Source organism: Epinephelus moara, chromosome 7, assembly GCF_006386435.1.
Source record: "Epinephelus moara isolate mb chromosome 7, YSFRI_EMoa_1.0, whole genome shotgun sequence".
Taxonomy (NCBI): domain Eukaryota; kingdom Metazoa; phylum Chordata; class Actinopteri; order Perciformes; family Serranidae; genus Epinephelus; species Epinephelus moara.
In genome coordinates this window covers 13,728,479-13,749,814 of record NC_065512.1, presented here as the reverse complement: position 1 = coordinate 13,749,814, position 21,336 = coordinate 13,728,479, and the positions used below count along the sequence as shown (strand labels likewise).

At 42.9% G+C, this 21,336-nt stretch overlaps 1 protein-coding gene across 4 annotated transcripts in view; it reads right to left on the bottom strand.

The window, feature by feature from the left end:
- fgf14 (fibroblast growth factor 14) overlaps positions 1 to 21,336 on the bottom strand; it is a 171,090-nt gene that overhangs the window by 56,945 nt on the left and 92,809 nt on the right. Inside the window, exon 1 of one of the 4 annotated variants that reach the window (XM_050049079.1) lies at positions 5,900 to 7,275. The exons of the other annotated variants lie outside the window; for them this stretch is intronic. Within the exon in view, the coding sequence (XP_049905036.1) occupies positions 5,900 to 6,092 (193 nt within the window). The 5' untranslated portion in view covers positions 6,093 to 7,275. Of the gene's footprint in view, positions 1 to 5,899; positions 7,276 to 21,336 lie in introns of those variants that run through there. 4 annotated transcript variants of the gene reach the window in all.

Sequence of the window (21,336 nt, the reverse complement as noted above, 5' to 3'; positions counted from 1 at the left end):
ACAGACAACCATTCACACTCACATTCACACCTACGGACAATTTAGAGTCACCAGTTAACCTGCATGTCTTTGGACTGTGGGAGGAAGCTGGAGTACCTGGAGAAAACCCACGCTGACATGGGGAGAACATGGAAACTCTGTACAGAAGGGGTCCTCACCCTCGAATCAGGAACCCTCTTGCGGTGAGGCAACAAGGCCACCGTACTGCCCATATTTTTCGTCTGTTACTGAAATTTTAATAATTTTGAAAAGAAGCCCATTTAACTTCCTATCTCATACCTCTGACTTACTATAAAAATCGCCTTTTTTTAAATCATGACTGATTCATTTAATTCATTCATTTATACTGTTTTTCTTTTATGGCAGAGAGGGGCTTCCATAGTTAGTCTATAAAATGTCTGAAAATAACAAAGAGTACGACCATCACAAGTTTCCTGAGTTCAATACTACACACTGAAATGTCTTGTTTTATTCAACCAAAAGTCCAGAACCCAAAGATAATCATTTTATAACTATAAAAGAAAGAAACATGAGTAATCTCACATTAGAGAAGCTGGGACCGACAAATATTTTTCTGATTAATACCTTTAACAACTGCTGATTGACAGACATGTTACAATTTAGTTGGTAATTGTGAGTTTGTAATGACACAAAAATAGAAAACCAAAAGGGATACATCAGTTGACCTAGTGTAGATGTAGGTGCACATTGGGATGTCTCTGCATGTGCTCAAACTGTGCAACAATACTTTTAATTTTCTGTCAGTAGACTAACTGATTCATCTACTAAATGTTTCAAGATGTCTGTACTTCATATATCAGACACTTAATCTGCATCAAAGAGATGGTGCAAGCCACTGACAACCTATCAGAGTGGGAAAAAACAAGAATTCAAATGCACCTCTGCTTTTATTGTTTCACTGGCAACCTCTTCCTTTTAACTATTTCTTTCTCTTCCGTGGGAGATCGCAACAATGTACAGGACTGAATTCATTGATTAATAATGCTCTTGCAGTCACACACACCATATGGAGCCTATAACCTGAAAACCAGCGTATAATATAGGGCGAGGCAGGGAAACACGGTCACACACACAAACACACAAGCGTCACACAAACTATTTCACATGGATTTTTAATGACTGCACAATTCCCCTGAGCGAACACTCTGCCGCGGACACACAAAGTTGGCTAACCTGCGATCGATTAATGACTTTGATCAGCAGCATTTAAACAATATGTGGCGGTGTGATTGATTCTGAAGACTGATCCGTGGGGGGCAATCCGTAATAATTAAAACTGCATAACTGGTTGCTGGCTGTGTGAATACTCCCCGTGTTTGTGTATGTGTGTGTGTAGGTGAACTTGGCTCTGCCATCATGCTATAAATCATGTGATGTTGGCTGTGTTCCCTGGGGCGAGCCAGCCAGTATATCTAACACACACACACACACACACACAAACGGATTTCCCCTCCGGTTTCGACAGTATTTCAGAGCTGCAGCAGGAGTGAGCTGGAATCTGTTATATTTCGGCTAATTTATCAAAAGGGGAAACAACTAGATAGAAAAGATGTAGACCAAACTGGAGAAGTTTAAGTCATATATATATAGCTGGTGACATAATGGTATTCAGAGGAGTGTCTGAGTGAATACATCCTGGATTGCATCACGTCCTCGAGCACCCAGCGCATTATTTATGACTGACAGTTTCACATCAGACATTGGTGTATGCCAGTGCATACATTAGGGTGACATAATGGGTTCTGCAATTATTACAAAGCTGGCAAATCATTGATGCAATTCATGTTGAAGGTCAAACTTACTGATGGATGTTAGATTAAATGTTTCCGATGGATTCGAGGTAATTCATAGTCTTGCGAGCTGAGATTCATTGAACGGCCCGCAGAGACGCTCTCATTTATTGTGCATTGTTTATGAAATATTGAGCAAAGTGAGACAGTTTATCAAATCGAGACTGAGAGAACGAGAACTGTGACAAAGGGAATGTAAGAATAGAAATGTATGTAAAGATATGAAGGAGTGTTTTTTAGAATGATACAGCGTTTTCAGTTCGGTCAGACAGGCTTTGTGTGCGCTTTGGAAATGTCTCTGTGGGATCCCCAAAGTCGAAAAGGTCCTTGACTCATTCGCCTCTTTCTTCTGTTACTCATTGTCTTTTTGTCTCCGTTTCTATCTCCCTCTGTAACAGACCTAAACAACATCCAGGATCTGCTGCAGTCGGACTTTCCCGGTTGCACTGGTATTAGTTTTTACAACAGAAACACTGTAGATGCCATTTCTTTGTTTCTAGGGAAACAGAGTGGTGGTTTGGCAGCAGCAGGGGGTTTCCTTGGAAAACAACAAGCATCAAAACTGTTAGATCTCAAATCGGGTCGTTCTGCAGCAGAAGTCCTCTCTGCATATAAATTGAACTGTCACAGAAAGGTTGTGATTTTTTTTTTTCCTTTCTTTTCAAACGTGGCCTCCCTGCAGCTCCCCTTCCTGTCTTATTTTCTGTTGTGTCATTCCTCAGTCTGTGTGTGTGTGTGTGTGTGTGTGTGTGTGTGTGTGTGCGCAAAGACACATGTTCAGCTCTGTGTAAAGCAAACAGCACACAGTATAAGGACACACACACATGCATGCGGGCACAGCTGCAGCAGCAGTTGTAGACTGCTGTCAGCCCTGCCCTGCCTGACCCACTTTGGATGTTTCTGGAATAGGAGAAGGGCTTTTCCAGCCCGGCGAAGGAAAAACCCTTCCATGTTGCTTCTGTTGTCATGCAAAAGTAGATCAAGCAGAGGGAGGCTACCACGCCTTTTCCCATTCCTCTTCTATCAACAACATCTCCGACATCCCGACAATAACTCATCTGATGCAGACGGCTCTGAGAGACGACTGTTGACGCACTGCTGTGCGCCGTCAACATGCTCTGGAATAAACAGCCGCGTTGCAGGGGGAAAAGAAGCGTTGGAGATCATGTAATCTAATGGTCTGATCTATGTAACATGATCTAATGATCTATGGATCTAATCTAGTGAGATAATTAGAGCCAGAGCGGCGAGATTACGGGCGAGCCCCAGCTGGATGTGCCCACAGCTCACTTTACTGGGTTTGGGTGTAATAGGATTTACAACTCGCATCTAATCCCTTAAAATATCTGTGATCACTGGCTCTGCATCTGCTATCAAAATGCATGGATGACTTAGAATTAAAGCTGATATGACGGCGTTTCCCCGGCAGATTCCCCCAAGTGTTGGACGAGGACAGGAAACCACATCTGTGCATTCTAATGAAGCAGACACTTCATTTTTTTTTTAATTTTCTGCTGCTTATATAGGTCTACATGCACTCTGTTTCTATGCAGAACCTGTCGTAGTAACAGCATTTAAAAGATGAGGGCAATAACTATTGACTTTTGATACCTTTTCTTTGAATTCGACTGAAAAGCTCTGGCTCAAAAAACACAATTTATGTCAGTGCCAATCAATACGGCCCTGTAACAATAGCTAATCTAGTGTCTCACAGGATCAATACTCAAAGCCAAAGGGAATACTGGTGTTAGAGTACACTCTCAGACACCTCCAGCTCCTCACCCTGGCAGATCTCAGTGGGAATCTGAATGTGACTTCAATATATAATAACATGCTTGATGGTTAGACGGCTGCTCTGCTCTGTGCAGGATGAGCTGTCAAAGGGAAGTCTCTCTCACCTGGGAAATAAAGACAACTGTGTATGTCTGCCTGCGTTACCACAACACATGTGATCGCCGGTGCATTCGACTTTCACTCGCACACACACAAAAACTCCTTCCGGGGGCCAATATTAAATTAAGCACACCAAACAGGCCATTAGTCTTCCTAAGCTGTGTGCTCTTGTGATAATTCAGTGAATACGAGAGAGGAAGGAAAGTGTGTGAGAGAGGTGTGGCGAGGAGAGAAACAGCCGTATGTGCAGTATTTTCAAAGCAGGCCCCCCCCCTCCCTTTGACAACAAAGCCTGATATCACTCGGTAAAGATTTTCCTAATTCTCACGAGAGGGTGAAATTAATGGAGTATATTCCCATTAGGCCTCTAATCACAAATAACATAAAATTAAAGCAAGAGAAAACAGTTTGCCCTGTGTTCTGATTAGAGCTTCAAAAATGAGGACAAAACACCCATTTTTTAAAAGAGGCTTCCCCCCCTTTCATTTTCACTTCCAGCACGAGTGTTTCACATCTTGCAGACACAGTTCACCAACACTTGTGCCGGCACTGTTACTGTGTATTACCGTCACCACTCCGAGGCTCAGGGAGGCCCCTAAGTTGCTCTATAAAATGGCCGTTTGCAGGTGTGGTGCTGTCAAGTCATTTCAGGGTCGCCGGTGCAGATTAACTTAGCATCCACATGTCTGTCTGACTCACACACACACATCTGGGCCACATCCCAATTGTTTACATCCATAAAATGCTCAAATATACACCACACCAACAAAAGAAAAGAGCCTTGTGTGGGGTTTTTTCCTACTGCCCGGGCCAGACGTTAAATCCCAGACCAAATGACAGCATCGTCTGTCCACGGCTTGGCTGTGGGGGCTGCTGGACACTTGTGGTGTTCAAATGAAAAACATAGATGCGCCACAAGCCAATTCCAATGTGACAAGAGGAGGACGGGCAATTAGACACACAAACATTGGGGCAACCATGTCCAAACACATACACACAGTGGGGAGAAGCAGAAAGAGCATTCTGGAGGACACCCAGCTGGGATTCTGATGCAGCCTGACCTGTGTCCAGATGTGCTGCTGTATAGATCTTGTTATATCAAAGCCATTGTAATCCATGTAATCTAAGGGCTGGTGATGGGGACACTATCACTCACAGGATTGTTCAACATGAACACAGGAAGAGGACAAGAGAGGCTCAGCTATCAAAATGGCTCTTTGTAAACAAGATGAAAGACTCAAAACTGCTTCTACAGTAGGTGCTTTGTTAGAAACAAAAAAGCTGTTTGAAGTATGAGTCTGCAGCTAAATCAGGCACAAAATGGTGTTTATCAGTTGAAGTTGATGCAACAGGTTTGATACCTGATGATTCCAACGGGAACCTACAGCCACCTTCCATCATCCCCTAACAAGCGGAAACAATTGAAGTCATTTCTTCCCTAAATGAATTATCTTAATTCATTTTTGGGAAGAAAAATTACCCTCGCAGTTGGCACTGATTCCAGCAGTGAAATAATTGTTGTCAGTGCTCTTTTTTACAATCCCAGGTTGCCACATTACAGCAAAAAGAAAAAAAAATGTTCATGACATTTTCATAAGTGGAACGGATATGAGCTGGAGCAGTGAGAGGCCATTGGCCCACCAATTCGTACAAAAAAAATTATGCGAGAAAAAGATTATGTTTGAAAGGCGCAACCTCCATTCCGCGGGAGATATTGACCTTTTTGCTTGCATATAAATGAGTTTCATTTCTGTGCTTATGTAGCAAGCAGTTCTGGCGAATCGTATGTGTGTGTATGTGTGTGTGTGTGCTTCATAACGATCAGGCCCCTTTTCAGAATCGCCGAGGTGACAGCTCGGTAAAGCTGTCCAAACCATTTGGTACAACTCGTCAGGAGCCTGTCAGCTACCTGGGATTGCATGGAAATCAGAGGCAGGTTTGTTGTTTTCAAGCAACTGGCCCAATATATGACACAGAACACTCTCTCACACTCAATTTAACTTTTACGCACGGTTGTGCAATTTGGCGAGGGTATAAATTAGTATCATTTCACATCACCTCCTGCACTTAAACCACACTGGAGCCAATGTAATTATGATTGTTGGAGGCCTAATTAGAGCTATCAACCAGTGGTTGCATGTATGGACATGTTTACACTGACAAAGCAGCCACCTTGCACACTAAAGTTCCCAGACCTTGTCTCCGTAGTCTCCGCTTCCTGAGGCCGAAGATGCGCACTTTAGAGAAGATGTCGACCAGGTTCCCATTGCAGAGCCCCTTGTTCTTGTTGGGGCTCTTCCTCCGTCGGTTGGTCGAGGGCCGGTCCAAATGCTGCTCCCGTGCCTGTCTCTTCTGCCTGATCAGCCCACTCGCGATAGCAGCAGCCATGGCTCAAAATGTCACAACTGCTCAGGTCCAGTCTGCACACGGAGCACAGACTACACAAACAGCCGCCTCTCAGAGCTCGCAGCCCGGGTCACAGTCCCATGGTGGCGGCTAAGTGGTCCGTTCCGCGATGTCAAATGTCAAATGTGTGTCTTTTTCAGGAGCTGGTTTTCTGTTTTGTCCAAATACTACATGGTAATTGCGCTGTTAAAACAGCTGTCATCATCACGGGAAAAATTCTTGGACATGATGGTGAAAAAAAAAATGAGATCAGTTCATGCGTAATTCCATACATGCATCAATAACCATAGTCTTGATGGAGAGCTATGCCAAACTCACGCGGACCGAGATTTCAGAGGTTTATTCATACCTGCACAGTGGTGTTTTTGCTCATTGTCTGTGACATGTTCAGTAGCATCGCCTCCTTAAATGTCCAACACCGGCTGCAGCGTCCTCACTCACCCACTCTTTCCTCCGTTCACCCTCCGTTTTTCCTCCTTCTTCCTCCAGACGAGGTTGCTCTATCACAAGCCGCTGTTTTGGAGGGGGGGACGCCTGTGCATGTGCGCCGCCAGCAATCAAGCAAAAAATACAGGCGCCTCCTACGAAGATCACCGCTCGAGTGAAAGGCACAGCAGCACCGGGCGAAGCCAACTCCAAGTTTGCGAGGAGCAATCCGCGACGGCGACCCTGCGGTAACTGATCAACAGTCGCACGTTTGGGGGAGACGGGAAGAAATACGCAACCGTAGTAGAGTTATAAATTGATGCAGCAGGCTACATGAACTTGTATTCCAACTACCTGCCGGATAACATATTCCCCTTCACTGTATTCCACACTCACAACACAGGAGGCTGGGCGCGATAGGAGCCGGAGAGGAGGAAAAAAAAACATCACCAAAGCTGATCTAAATCCAGTGGAGATGACGTCTGCATTGTGTGACAAGCTGCATACAAATATATAAACTTAACCCCCCCGGGCTGATCACCAGCAGACACTTAGACCCAGTGGATTTTCCCTACAGAGCCCACAGGCGTGGGATATGCATGTATGGCGATCGGTGCGTAAAGGCACAGATATACAGCACAATTTACTTTCCCACGCTCAGAGAGAGGAAAAAACACCATAGGAAGCGTTTCGGTCTATATACACACCCAGATCAACAAATCCTTCCCATCAACAAGTCGTAACCACTCGTTAGTACACGCCTGAGTGGAGAGGATGCCCTCCCCCACTTGCTCCCTCTCGACCACCAAGCCCCTGCTTGGAGGGGAATGAGCAGCCGGGTCCTGATGCTGACGTTAGATGGTGAGATTTGGCTTCAGTTTGAGCTCTATAGTGCATTTATTTTAAAATAAACCAGCTGCTGTTGGGCATTTTTATGCTGCTTAATACCTGGAATCCCCCACAGAAATTATAATACATGAGACAACAGGCAGAGTGGCACAGAATGGGCTCCCACCTCCCTTATAAAGTCAAATCTACATGGTTTGTGAAGTGAAAATAAATTAAGAAAATGGCCACAACTTCATAGGGAAAACACTAGTAGTTGCACATGTGTTAAAGAGGCACATTCATATGGTTTCATCCCTCCAGTCTGCGCTCCGTTTGCTGTTGTTTCAGCACCGCGGACAGCGCCGCTCATGTCAGCACCATACACACTCCTGTAAGAGGGAAACGCTTCCTCCAGTCGGACATCATCATCCTCACTTCAACGACCACCAGCAGGATGTGAACCACAAGCAACTGGACACCCGCTTAATGCTCCACTTCCACATTATTCCTCCATTTACATGATGAATTACACATGTCGGTTCCGCACAATAAAAAAAGAGACAACATATTTGATTCTTGTTGTGTGTGTGTGTGTGTGTGTGTGTGTGTGTGTGTGTGTGTAGGGGGGGGGTTAATATCATCTTAAGGCTCAATCACAGGCACAGAAATTAAAACTCAAGAGAGCCATCTGCCGTTTGTGGCTGTAATTAAACATTTGGAGCTCATGGGGGACTGGAGCGGTTTGGATTGCATCGCGACTGGTGTGCGCTTTGTTCTGCGCACGCCTGACGCACCTGTTGATACCCAGCTGTATGGACGTAAGGATATAGGATGGGTGGAGCTGGCGCTGCTATAGAGGGATCACTCTTTTCATTCATTTCCATCACAGAAAAAAAAAGTGTAAGGAGAGGAAAAGCAGAGGAGCTGTGAACTGCCTGGCAACTGAATATATACCGCCTAGAATTAAAATACAGAATATATAGATGCTTATTAAATTCACATTAGAGGCATTTATGATCCTGCTATTTTAAAAATCACGCACAGGCATGTGCACGGGTGCTTAGGTGCCTTTTCTCCCCTTCACCTCACCCCACTTCACTGACTCACAGGTCTGCCTGTGGATGCACACACGACTTTATGTCCCCTGTCTGCACAGCGCGCCTCCTGCTCCGCGATGCTGCAGCAGGCACCGTCTGCAGTTAACGCTCCAACCAGCAGCGGACACTGTCAGCCCAACAATGGTCCCTCACCCACAGCAACCTGCAGAACAGCACTGTCACAGCGCTGCCTCTTGAAGTGGAAAAGGGCTTCTATAGAGACGGTGGTGTACTTGCATTGCTTGGATGTGAAATCTCACATAAAAATGAGGGATTGTTGGGAATTATCCTGCAGGTTTTTGCAAATATTAGACTGTGTTTGTGCATTGCTTTTAGAAATAGTGGATTGCCTGTACTGGATATTGATGCACATACAAACTATAGGTGATTTAAACAAGAAAAATCACAGTTTGGAATAGGAATTTGGCAAATAAGGATATGAGAAAGATGGCAAAAGAGGCCCAGTGTGAGAGTATGCTCTCTCATATTCTTTGTTTCCAACAGAGGCATTAGTGTGCTGGAGGAGTTCATGCATCCCCATAAATTCTACAAATGTGGCACTCCAGCAAAGAGCGAAAAACAAACATATTGGGCTGGATTAAGAAGAGAGGAGGAGAAGAGAGGCGAGGCTTTGCACTGTGGCTTTCACCATTTCCATTCACATAGCATGAGGCTGAATGCATGGACGGTCAGACAAGCTTTCTACACAAACCATAGCACAGACATGCACATGCAAAAGCCTCACCACAGGACACAGAACACACTGGAGGAGCAGTTTAGTCACTTTAAACCAGCTTTCATATCAATCAGAATATAATGCAAGGTGTCAAAACGCACACCAAAACAGTGCGAATGAAGCAAAATGAGGGCGCACATACCTACATTTTTTTTCCTCCTACATGTGAACGTATGAGTGTCCATGGCGGTCCCATTCCGAAGCCCCTCGATAAGCCGAGACCTTTGCCTGTGACTTCTAATGCCCCATTTATACTGCCCCACCTTGGAGCTAACACGGTTAGGGTTAACTGACAGTCTGCCAACATGGATTTGTCCACTAAAACACTTGATTCTTTAAGCTGAGTCAGTTAGATTAACACATTTGGACATTTACTGTGAGATAGCCACAAATGAAAGAGGACTAAATGTTGCCTTAGGGTTTAATTTGCTAGAAATTAGCCTGCTGCAAAGAAGACACATGTGCAATAGCTGCATGTAAGTTTGTAATCTTCTGTTGGTGATACATTCTCGACACAGAATACCACAGATCATAACGCCATGCACACCTGGCCTGTATGGAAAACATGGAGACCAGAAGATGCAGCAATCTGATGCAGACTTGTGAAGCCACATCCTCATCAGGTCAGAACATTTTAATCCAATCTCCTCGGAGGAAATCGCATTACTGTTAGTTAGATGTCCTGCTGCAGAGGCAAAGCAAATGTCACCCAATGGAACCGGGATAAACAACCCATTTGATTATTGCTATTACTTTGCCTCAGGGCCACGTTCTTTTATCACCCACCCTGATAGGAAACAAACAGCGAGCGGGACTCAGCACTTCTCTGAGCCCAGTGAAATAAAAGCAGCTTAGCTTGAATCAAATGACGTTGTATTATCAAAGACAGACAGTTAATTTAATTTGAGATGACTAATGATTTTGCGTGGCGAGGATTTATGTCATTTTTTTCTTTCTTGTTTTCTTCTTCCTCCCCGCGATTTAGCTGTTTAATCATGGAATATCATGAGTCCATCTACTGAAGCAATAAAAGCTTAGAGAGCCTGCTGATGGACTGCGAGCATGCTGCAGTGCATGTGTGTGTGTGTCATTTGTTTTCATGAGGCTAATAGTTTGAGCTAATCAGAGGGGCTAAGATAGACGAGTGCGCATCAAGGGCTTGTAATGGGGAATGAAAATGGAAAGCTTTTGTTAAATGGTCACAAATGAAGAGTGAGATCCTGGAGGAGGACGACGGCCAGAAAGTTCAGGGTCGTTATAAATCATGCTCTAGGGTGAAGAATATCTGTACATTTTGTGGTGATGGACAAACAACAGATGTGTCCAAAGTGGTCTGCACTTTTGATAGTGTTACCCAAGTGTCTGCTGAGAATCATTACAGCCATGTAAAGTAAAATACATTCACAGAAAAACTTTTAAAAACAACAGGATTTGACAAAACAGGGTTTAAAGAGAAAAATCTATAAATCAAAATGTAATTAAGAGTTACGGACAAAATTAAAGCCATTGGGTAGTCGAACGTATACGCATAATGATTAATGATATCTTACGAAAATACACATACAACGGTTTGAGTGATGTCTAACAAATTAGCACCCCAAGAATGGTATCGTCATTATCAATGGCAACCTAACCTTCATGAAGTTACGTTGCTTAGGTTTAGTAAATGAAACATGGTGTCATCACGTTACATACTTAATGTTAAGTTTCGTACTTTACATAAAGTTATGTACGTTAGGTTTAGGAAAACAAACAAGGTGTCATCTCACGTTATGTACTTAATGTAAAGTTATGTCGGGTAAATTTAGGAAAAGAAACATGTTGTCATCACATTACGTACTTAACATTAAGTTTCGTACTTTAAAGTAAAGTCACGTAGGTTAGGTTTAGAAAAAGAGACAAGGTGTCATCACATTGCGTAATTAACGAAAAGTTACATAGGTTTAGTTATGGAAAAGAAACATGTCATCATCTTATGAACTTAACGATAAGTTTCATACTTATCGTAAAGTTGCATAGGTTTGGTTTAGGAAAAGAAACGTCATCATCTTATGTACTTAACATAAAAGTTTCCTACTTAACGTAAAGTTACTTAGGTTAGGCTTAGGAAAAGAAACATGTCATCACATTACGTACTTGATGTAAAGTTGCGTAGGTTAGGTTTAGGAAAAGAAACATGTCATCACATTACGTACTTAATGTAAAGTTGCATAGGTTAGGTTTAGGAAAAGAAACAAGGTGTCATCATATTACGTACTTAACATAAAGGTGCGGTCTACACGTAAAGTTACGTAGTTTAGGCTAAGGAAAAGAAACATGGCTGGCCTTCATCAAGTTAAGTGCTTAACATAAAGTTGCATAGCTTAGGTTTAGGAGAATAAAGTTATCTAAGTTAAGGTTAGGAAAAGAAACATGATTGGGCGTAATCATGTAATGTACTTAACATAAAGCTACATACTCAGTGCAAAGTTAAGTAAGTTTAGGAAGAGAAACATGGTGACAATGTACCTTGAAATAACTCAAAGTTCACTTTGTTTGACCCATTCACCACCCCATCCTGCCTTGTTACGTGAACTTTCACTCTTTTTACTACTTCCTTTTTCACTCCTGTTAGCACATTGGTCACATAATCGCAACCGCAACCTTCCCGATTACATGGATTATATACAAGTTCTAGTGCATTACTTTTCAAAGGAATGAGAATAGCCTCTTTTTTGGCAACACAATAAAAACATACAAAACAAGTCAGGGAATAGATGTAAGAAAGATAAAGGATAGGACTTCACAACAATAGTGGAAATGATGCTACAACACACCAAATACAAAAAGGATTAATAGAGGTACCGTTATATTAAAGCCCCTACAAGGAACTTTCATTTTGAGTTGATTTTGGCGACCCTGTGGACAAAAGCGGTAGTGTTTTGCCGGAATGAAGCCTACATTTCCCATGAGCTCTAGCGCGTATTGTCGTAAAGACGCATACCTGGCTCGCGCATGTGTTTGTTTTGGGGATGAATGAAACAACAAGACGGGAAAACTTTGCCCCCGCTCCTATCGGGGATCCCAGCTCACCTCTGCCGCGCCCCAGCTCCACCTCTCCGGCCTAAGCGCCACTGCCGCCGGGGTAAACGCAGCGGTCGGCTGGTAAGGATGAAAGCCTGTTTGGTGAGCACTTCCACGCTTCTTGGACTGAGTATGGAGCGGTGCCTCGCCTCTTTATTTCTCGGCACTCGCTGGACCCTGTCGACGCCTGGCTGGTACCTGTCATCGGCCTGGATGAGGTGTTGCAGCCCCGCGGCCCCTGCTCTCCTCATCCCCGCTGGTGCGGGGTGAATCTGCGCAACCTGCGGCCTCTGTGTGTGGCTCCCCGGACAGCTAACGCCGTGGACCCGCCGGCTCCTGCCAGGATTGGGCTGGTAAATGCTAGATCGCTAGCGAACAAAACGTTTATCCTGAAGGATTTCCTGACTTCCCGAGGATTGGATTTTCTCTGTGTGACTGAGACGTGGCTGACTGTTGGTGAGTCCAGTGCTTTCACAGAACTTTTACCCGATGATTGCTGCTATTTTAACTCCCCGCGGACGTCGGGTCGAGGAGGAGGAATAGCGACTATTTATAAGAGTCACTATAAATGTAAGCAGCTAGGTAAGATGACGTGTGCCGTCTGAGTGCCGTAAATCGCTTCGTCCTGGAAGCGACCTGGGGTGGACCCGGACACAGTGTCCTAAAGGTATGGATATACACTATATAGAAATAGCTTATCTTCACACCGATGGTCTCATTTGCTGTTGTAGGTCACGCACAGACATCAGCAGAAACGAGAGACTTTTGCATATCCAGTTAAAAGTTCCTTGTAGCGGCTTTAAATGTAAGGGGAAAAGGGATTTTTTAAAACCAAAGGCAACAAAACAACAAAGAAACAATCAGGTAAACAGATGAGAAGGTAAAGAGAACAGCCTGTGCAGTCATTAATTACTATGGAGACTCAAAAGCAGGTAAAAAAGTTTGTCATTACAGAAGCACACTGTGCAGCCAGACCTCGTTCAAAGCCACAGAATGTTCTTAAAAATTCTCAATGAGAATCTCGCTCCAATAGCTTTCAAAGATACCAGCTATATCAGGCTGAAGTTTGGGAAATGTGTCTAACATTACGTATGCACCAGACTTGAGTCTTGAGTTTATCTATTTTTCTCAGAGTAAACAGCATATCACTTCAGTTAAGAGCTGGCAGAATATAGAAAACACTGTGGGGCAGTGTAGAATAAGAATAAGGTGGTTTTAACAACCTTAAAAGCTACTCAAAGGGGAAACTGTCTGAAGCACTGGAAGAACCTCCATCACCTTTGGATTTTGATCGTGAACGTGGGACAACAAAATGAATCCATTATTATTATTCAAAGTATCCAATAATTTAAAATAAAAATGAGAGAAAATCAATGGCCAAATTGTTCTTTTTTCGGTTTTCTGATACAGCGGCTAATGGCGATCCAATCAACTGTATGTAGTATACGTGGTATGTAAAATGCCTTATGTAGTGAATAACTGAATGATTTAAGATACAGGCGACGAGACATTAACGCGTAGAGTTCAATTCCCAGGTGCAGGGTCTTCTTTGTGACTACTCAGCCCAGTCAGCAGAAGTAAATGTTAGCTTTGTACATTTATGTAAACTACGAATACCTTGTTCATTTTATCAGGGTGTCTAGAGATACGACCAAGTTAAATCTAAGACTTTTTAAGACCTTTTTAATACTACCTTACATGAAATTTAAGACCAAAGCTGCAATGGTGCCAAGTTCCACACTGTCCAAGTAAACACACTGATGTCAGTTCAAAATGAACAGAAAGGGAAAATGAAAACAATTGGATGAGTTTAATGTGTTCAGTGTAAAAATAAAACAAAATCTCATAGCTGTCATAAATGCTACTTAATCTTGCAATATTCTGAGAAATACTGCGGGACAAAAAGTATTTTTCTTCAGTCTGTTTAATGGTTATAAACAGTCATTGGGTCCGTCAGGCTGGAGAAATTTTCACGGTAATGTGACCGTAAATATCGAAGACCCATCGAATTTGAATTTAAGACATTTTAAGACTTTTTAAGGACCTGCAGACACCCTGTTCATACGTAGCATATCCACATTTCTAAAGTGACACACTATACGAGCTGACTTTGTTATGCAGAGGTGGAGGGGATGATGGATGGCATCACACCTGGTCGAGACACCTGCATAGCTGCAGGCTGCTGCATGCCACAGTTTGAGACCAACAAATCAAACCAGCTTTTGTTTTGGTGACCTGTTGCTGTTTTTTCCACTGGGTATACTTTAGAGGGAAGTGGTTGTTTTTCTCCAGCTGACATTGTGCCTCCAAAACCAGGTATTTTAGCCAAAACATGACCCTTTCCCAACCATAACTATGTGTTTCTGTGCCTAAGCTTAACCACTTGTTAACCGAAGGGTTGTTGAAACCTAAAGCTTCAATGTATCCGCTATATCATAACGTACAAATGCAATGTATCCTTCATTTGCACAAACATACAAAGCCAGTGTCTCCTGGCGACTGGGTTGGACTGTTGCTCCTCATTTGTGAGGTTTTCTTTGGCTATTTCCTGCAGCAGTCTGATACCATGCTGGTGAATGAACGAGTGAATGAGCTTGCTGAAGTGATCAGCCGAGAAGCAATCCTTAAACGTTGCTTTATTGCCAACAAGACCTCTCCTGCTGCACCGTCCATGAATAATATGCTGTATGTGGAAAGGTTGGAAAACAACCCCGGAGAGACTTAGTTCCAGACGAGCAGCGGAGCCGATACATTAAGTCTGTTGCTCACAGACCTTCAAATCGCTGGTTCATCATCTCACGTGGAGTGTCATATAATCATTTAAATGTACGTCACATAATCGCCGCTAGGTGTACTAAATGTGCCACCGGAGAATATGTATAGCATCATTACAATATGTCTCTCTGTTGTGAGCGTGATGGAGTGTTGCCCCCCACCCTCCAGGGAGGATATTAGAGTGGGCCTGAGGTGTGGAGCCCTCCGACAGAGACATTAATGAAACACAGTGGCTTCAAACTGTGAGCTCCACTCGCAAATAGCTTGGTCCTAGATTTAAAAAAAACTTAGTTAACACTTGTGTTGCCGCAGTACACACACTAAAACAAAATCAACCACCATGCATGCCCTGCACCCCTGCATGTGAACAAATCAGAGCTGGAGGATTGTGGGAAGGACTTGATGTGAAGTTGTGGGTCTCTTGATTGAACTGCAAGTTTCCATGGTGATACAGCCAATGGAGCAACCTAATTAAGTCGTCATGGCAAGTATTACTTTGGAGAGAAAGGTCACTTGGTGAAAAATATATATATTTATTTGTGGCTGAGGGGCTTTTTCGCCATCAACTCAAGACTTTTGCACGTCTAAAGAAAACCTGATTACATCAAGAAGAGGGAAGCACAATTGGGTACAAGTGCCAGTGATTAAACCCAGCCTTTGGGCCCCTCACCAGCAGTGATTGGTTAACTACCGAATAATAGCCCAAATCACAAACAACCCAGTTATATGGTGCATAATTTGGGATGAAGCAAATTAAGGGTATTTAAGGACATTAATGTGAGCAAAGAGACAAATATAAAGAGAGGAAAACAACACTGTCACAATCCACCAAGGAGTCAATATGCTGGTCACACACATCCTCTGTCTTTCTTTCTATCTGTCTCTCACACACACACACTGCTACATCCTTTGATCCTATTTTAAGTCTGCAGCAGTGATGGAATGTGCCTTGTCAGCAGCACTGCGGAGCGAGGTTCCTTGGAGAAGCCCTGGGCAGTTTGGGAGAATATCAATTAGTCCAAACCCTTCTGGCAAGTCCTGCTTCCGGTGCTGGAGGCTGACACCGAGTGTGTATACAGTAGGTGTGCGCGAGGCTTTATTGTTTATTTCACGGCAGGCGAATGTGTCGGTGCACGAGGGTGTGTAGGTAAGCAAAAATAATGTGTGTGCCCACTTGGAAATGCATGAAGAGTATAGGTTAGCACATTAATATTAATATGTTTCTGATGCAGGTGAAGGACCAGGGGTGTATTTCGGCGCTGGGAGACTTAATAGAATGATAATGAGGGTGATGTCAGGTCAGGCCGAGCTCCATTTGTGAATTCAGGGATGTGATATGGGGGAAATCAGGTCAGTGAATGCCACTTAGGATGGAAGAGATTTCTTCATCGGTCATCATCAGTGTTATTGCGACTGCAGATCAAGCTTGCGAACATTATCCAGCACAGCTTAAATTCAAAATGATGCATATTCTAAGACAATACGAAGGTATTTTTTCTGATTTATTTCTCCACCAATACATAAGTGGAGCAGCCACTGACCTTCAGGTGTGATCAGTGCCTTTCTTCTCTAAGCTGGCTCCCTGTCAGGCTGCAGAAGAAGCCCGCAGGTCCATCAGAATCCCTGTCTGCATTTGATAGCATCACCACAACTGAAACCTTCACACTTCTGTCAAGTTACCACACACACACACACACACACACACACACTCCACAAACACATACAGGTCTTAATGCTCAGAACAAGCCTCAATCAAATAGCAAGAAAGAGAATCAGGCGAACGGATAAAAAGTAGTCTAGATACAGGAAATCCACTGCACACATACGCACACACACTTACAGTATAAGCACTTTGCATTTTCTACAGTTCTCCAACTATTTAACCCTAATTCATGAAATTTAACCAACAAAGACCAAAGAGATATAGTATGTCATTAAGTGAGGTTAAGAGGTGCTGTCATTCAGTCCTTGCACGTATGCTCACTCTTCTTCTCTTGGTGTCATTGTCTGGGTAGGTCAGTTGAGTTATCAGCTGATTCACAATCAACCAATAGCACAGCGACACACCTTCTCTGTCAGCCTATCATTTCACTGCTCCTCATTTTAAATATTGTTCTTTAGCTGCTGCAGTTCTTTCTCGCTACAGTCGTGCCTGCCCTCCACCTCCCCATCACCACCTAGTCTTTACAGATTCATCAGTCTCATCCGCCTCATCAGCCTCAGAGTCATCAGCCACCACCACCAGTGTCTGGACTCCATGGGGGGATTTATCCTGCTGCCGCTCAGATGTCCCTCAATCACAAAATATCTCCCTCTGGTGTCCAAGCACCAAATACTTCTGTTAAATCTTAATCAGCACAAGTCATCTGTTAATCTATACTCTCATAATCTGTATCAAATATTATCTTTACTCCTCTGTCTCCTGATTGAAATGTTTCTTCAGTCATTTGACTCGTCCGTTCCAATGTAACACATCACAAGCGTGAACATAAACAACACAGGCCTATGACACAGGCAGTCAGAACGGCCCCACAGCTAGCACTGACAGTTTTACAAAAATCACAATATATCACCTAATTTACAGTGTTGCAATATATTGAATTGTAACCCCTGTATCATGATACCAATCGTATTGCCAGATTCTTGGCAATACACATCCCTAGTAATGAGGGTGATGGGGGATGTCAGGTTAGACAAAGACAGACCAACATGATATATGTATATTAGCAATCCCATTAGACCTTTGACGTCACAGGAAAAAGTATATTTGATTCAGTGTTCGAAGATATTGCTTAATGGAGCTTTACATGTATGAACTAAAGTACTGAGACAAAAGAATATGAATTATAAACTTTCTTTGTGACATGACGAATCTCCTCTTGTTAATGAAGCCATAACCACAAAAATTACACCTCCATGAAATAATACGTCTAATAAGTGTGTTTTATATCGCTCCTGCTTTAATGTTTCCTTCCTAGAGGTCTATTAAGGTGTGCTCATATGATATGCACCATAGATCTCAAATGAGACAGCGTGTGAACGGGACCTCAGACAGTCACCTCTGATTGAGAACAGCAATAAAGTTTTCCCCAGGAGACAATGAAAGACTAATGATGTCTGTAAGTGCGGCCCCGGCTAATGACGGTTAGCGCCATAACTTTGGCCGCCGTGACCCTCTCGGCCCGAGAATGAAGTAAGAAAAAACTGATGATACCACTGCAGAGGTAATGTGTGTGTGTGTGTGTGTGTGTGACTGTGAGGAGGAGGTGACAGGGGGACAAGGAGTGCAGTGATTAGTCTGAAGTGACAGGGTTAATACTCTGCTATGATGGCAGTCATTAACCGGCAGACATTACCGCAGACTCAGACACCCATTAACGCTGACACGGATCAAATGTTACTTAAGCTCTGAAAGCATCAAATGCTTCACGTCCTGTATCCCAGGATCCACTCACTCCTATCAGAGGTGGACCACAGTGGTGTTATTGTCAGTCTCTGATCCCTGATGTGAAAACAAAATTAGGTCCAACTCCGACTGATCTCAAAGGGCCCAGGTTAATGGAGCCTTGTCTGGTAAACTCTCGTCTTCCTTGGATCCCCTCAGGGCTGTGTGCTTTTACCTTTTTTATTCATGTTAAGTACAAATGAGTGCCAGAGCAGTCATGGATCAAGAGTTACCCTTAAAGCTGTAATTTTGCTGTCATATTTGCTTAAACTCTCACTTTATCCACACAGTAGTACATGAGAAAAACAACATGTTCCTCCTTTTCCAGGTAGAGTTTTTAATGCCATTAAGAATCCAAAGTTTGTGACTTGATCGGCATGTCAAAAACAATCGAGCCAAAATGAAGCACTGCCCACCACCCTGAGCAAACTCTCATTTTACAGCTAAACCGTACACTAAAATATGTTCCTAACTAAAAATATAAGGTGAGAAATAGGCAATGCAGCGACAGAATCTTCATTCATATTTGATCAGGGCTGCCCAGGGGTCAGTTGAGGTGGTTCGGGCATCTGATCAGGATGCCTCCTGGGCGCCTCCCGTTGGAGGTGTTCAGGGCACGTCCCACTGGTAGGAGGCCCCGGGGCAGACCCAGAACACGCTGGAGGGATTATATATCTCATCTGGTCTGGGAACGCCTCGGGGTCCCCCAGGAGGAGCTGGAAAGCGTTGCTGGGGAGAGGGAGGTCTGGGGTGCTTTGGCCTGCTGCTCGTGACCTGGCCCCAGATAAGTAGATTACAATGGATGGATGGATGGATGGATGGATGGATGGATGGATGGTTGCCCAGTTTGACAGTTTGACCACAGATCACGAGGAGTCATTGACAGCTGCCTTAGAGATTCCTCGGCTCTGACTGGTTGGTCTACTGGTTGTTTTTCTTCAGCCACGATTCTAGCAAATGCCATTAGAAGCACTAAGAGGAGGAGGAGGAGGACTACTGGACGTGGTGACAGTTTCATCAAATATGAAAAAGTTATTGTTCTCAACGTTATCAACTGTAGATTTAAGTACGCCAATGGTTCTGTGATCGTCAATCTTCTGCAGGGCGTGGAGCAAGATCATGGCCCACTACTTGATGAATTTGCTAACTAGTGTGACGAGCCTTTCTTCAAATAACTGTGGCTAAGACCAAAGAATTGCTTCCTGATTCTTGAAGGAGGCCCATTCCTCCTGGCCCTGCACTGTGTGTGATTAATCCACATGAAATCGTGCAGACAGTAGACGGCAGACAGACTTCTTGATGGCAAGGGAAAAACAAACCAACAGTCCGACAGAAAAGTAGGAAGGCAAAACAAAACACGCATGACGATATGTTGCGAGAGTGATGCCGAATTGTTCGTAAAAAATGGAATAAAATATATGAAATAAAATCATTTCACGTCTATTATTTTATGTAATTATTCTAGTAATGTCTGGCAGTTGTCCAGATTGACCATATTTACATTTTGTTTGTGGGAGCTATGTAACATTAGGTTGTAAATTTCACTGCAAATGGCAAAAAAGTTTGCATTAGAAAACACTTGATTGCATTTTTACTGTCAGTTTGTGTAGCTGCGACAGAAAGAGTAATTTGTTGTCTTATTTTAGGGTGACATTACTGTTTCCTGTTGTGTTTAACAGCCAATCAAAATGCTCGATATAATGTGCTGCACAAGGAAGGCAAAGACGGAATGATTTTATAGTTTTTTTTTAAGTGGCACAAGTGCAGCAATTTAAGTATTTAGGTACTGTTTTGGACAAGAAGCTTAAATTCGATGCAACCAAAGATGTTGTATGTAAAAAGGTAAATCAACAGTTGTTCTTTTAAAGGAAGTTGCAATGTTTTATGAGGACATGACACTAATGAAAATGTTTTATTCTTCTTTTATCGAGTCTGTCCTTTCCTTTTTTATGATCCCCTGGTTTGGCAGTCTTAGTTTTAAAATTAGGAACAAAGTGGAAACATTGCCAAGCTGAGCCTCAAGGTGCTACCCTTTATAATTTTCAGCACTTTTATGAAGCGAGGACCACCTCAAAAGACACAGACTACTATTTTGGACCCTCAACATTGTTTACATGTTGAGTTCCAGCTGCTTCCATCAGGACAGAGGTTTAGTTTCCCCAAAGGTAGCACTAATGTACAGACTGTCCTTTGCTCCATCTGCTGTTGGTTATTTTAGACAAACTGTGACCCAAGGTGTCATGTCATTGTGTCGTCTTCGTCTTTTATCATGATTGATGGCGACAACATAACAGATATGGATCTTGTGCTGTGTTGTGTATAATGTATATATCTGTGTTGGACTAATATCTGTAAAGCAAACTGCTCCTTGGGGACGTTAAAGTTTTTTGAGTTTTAATCTTAATAATGATTTAAGACAACAGGCTCCTGTTTTTTTCTCACTAGTTTTTCCATTTTATTTTTAGTTTTAACTTTAACTTAGTGGACAGTTGTGTTTGTATTCAACCCTTTGAAATATGAAGTGACATCACTTTTCTTGTGCTGCTTTCAGGTGCCTTTCACAGGTATTTGAACCTTTGACCCTTAAGCAAATTGGTGCAATTGCTGTCAAAAAGATGGGGAAAGGGCAATGAGCAACTTTGTAAGCAATGTCCCACAAATTGAAAGAAAATATAGATTTATAAAACTATTTTAAAAAACTGGGAAAAAAAGGTAGGGAAAAACTACATTTATAATTTTTATTATTATTATTATGTTTTAAAATTATGTTTCAGAATTATTACAATTTTTAAACACTCTTTTTAAGTAATTTCCTTGTTTGTTTGTTTCAACTTTTCTTTTTTCTTTTTATTTATT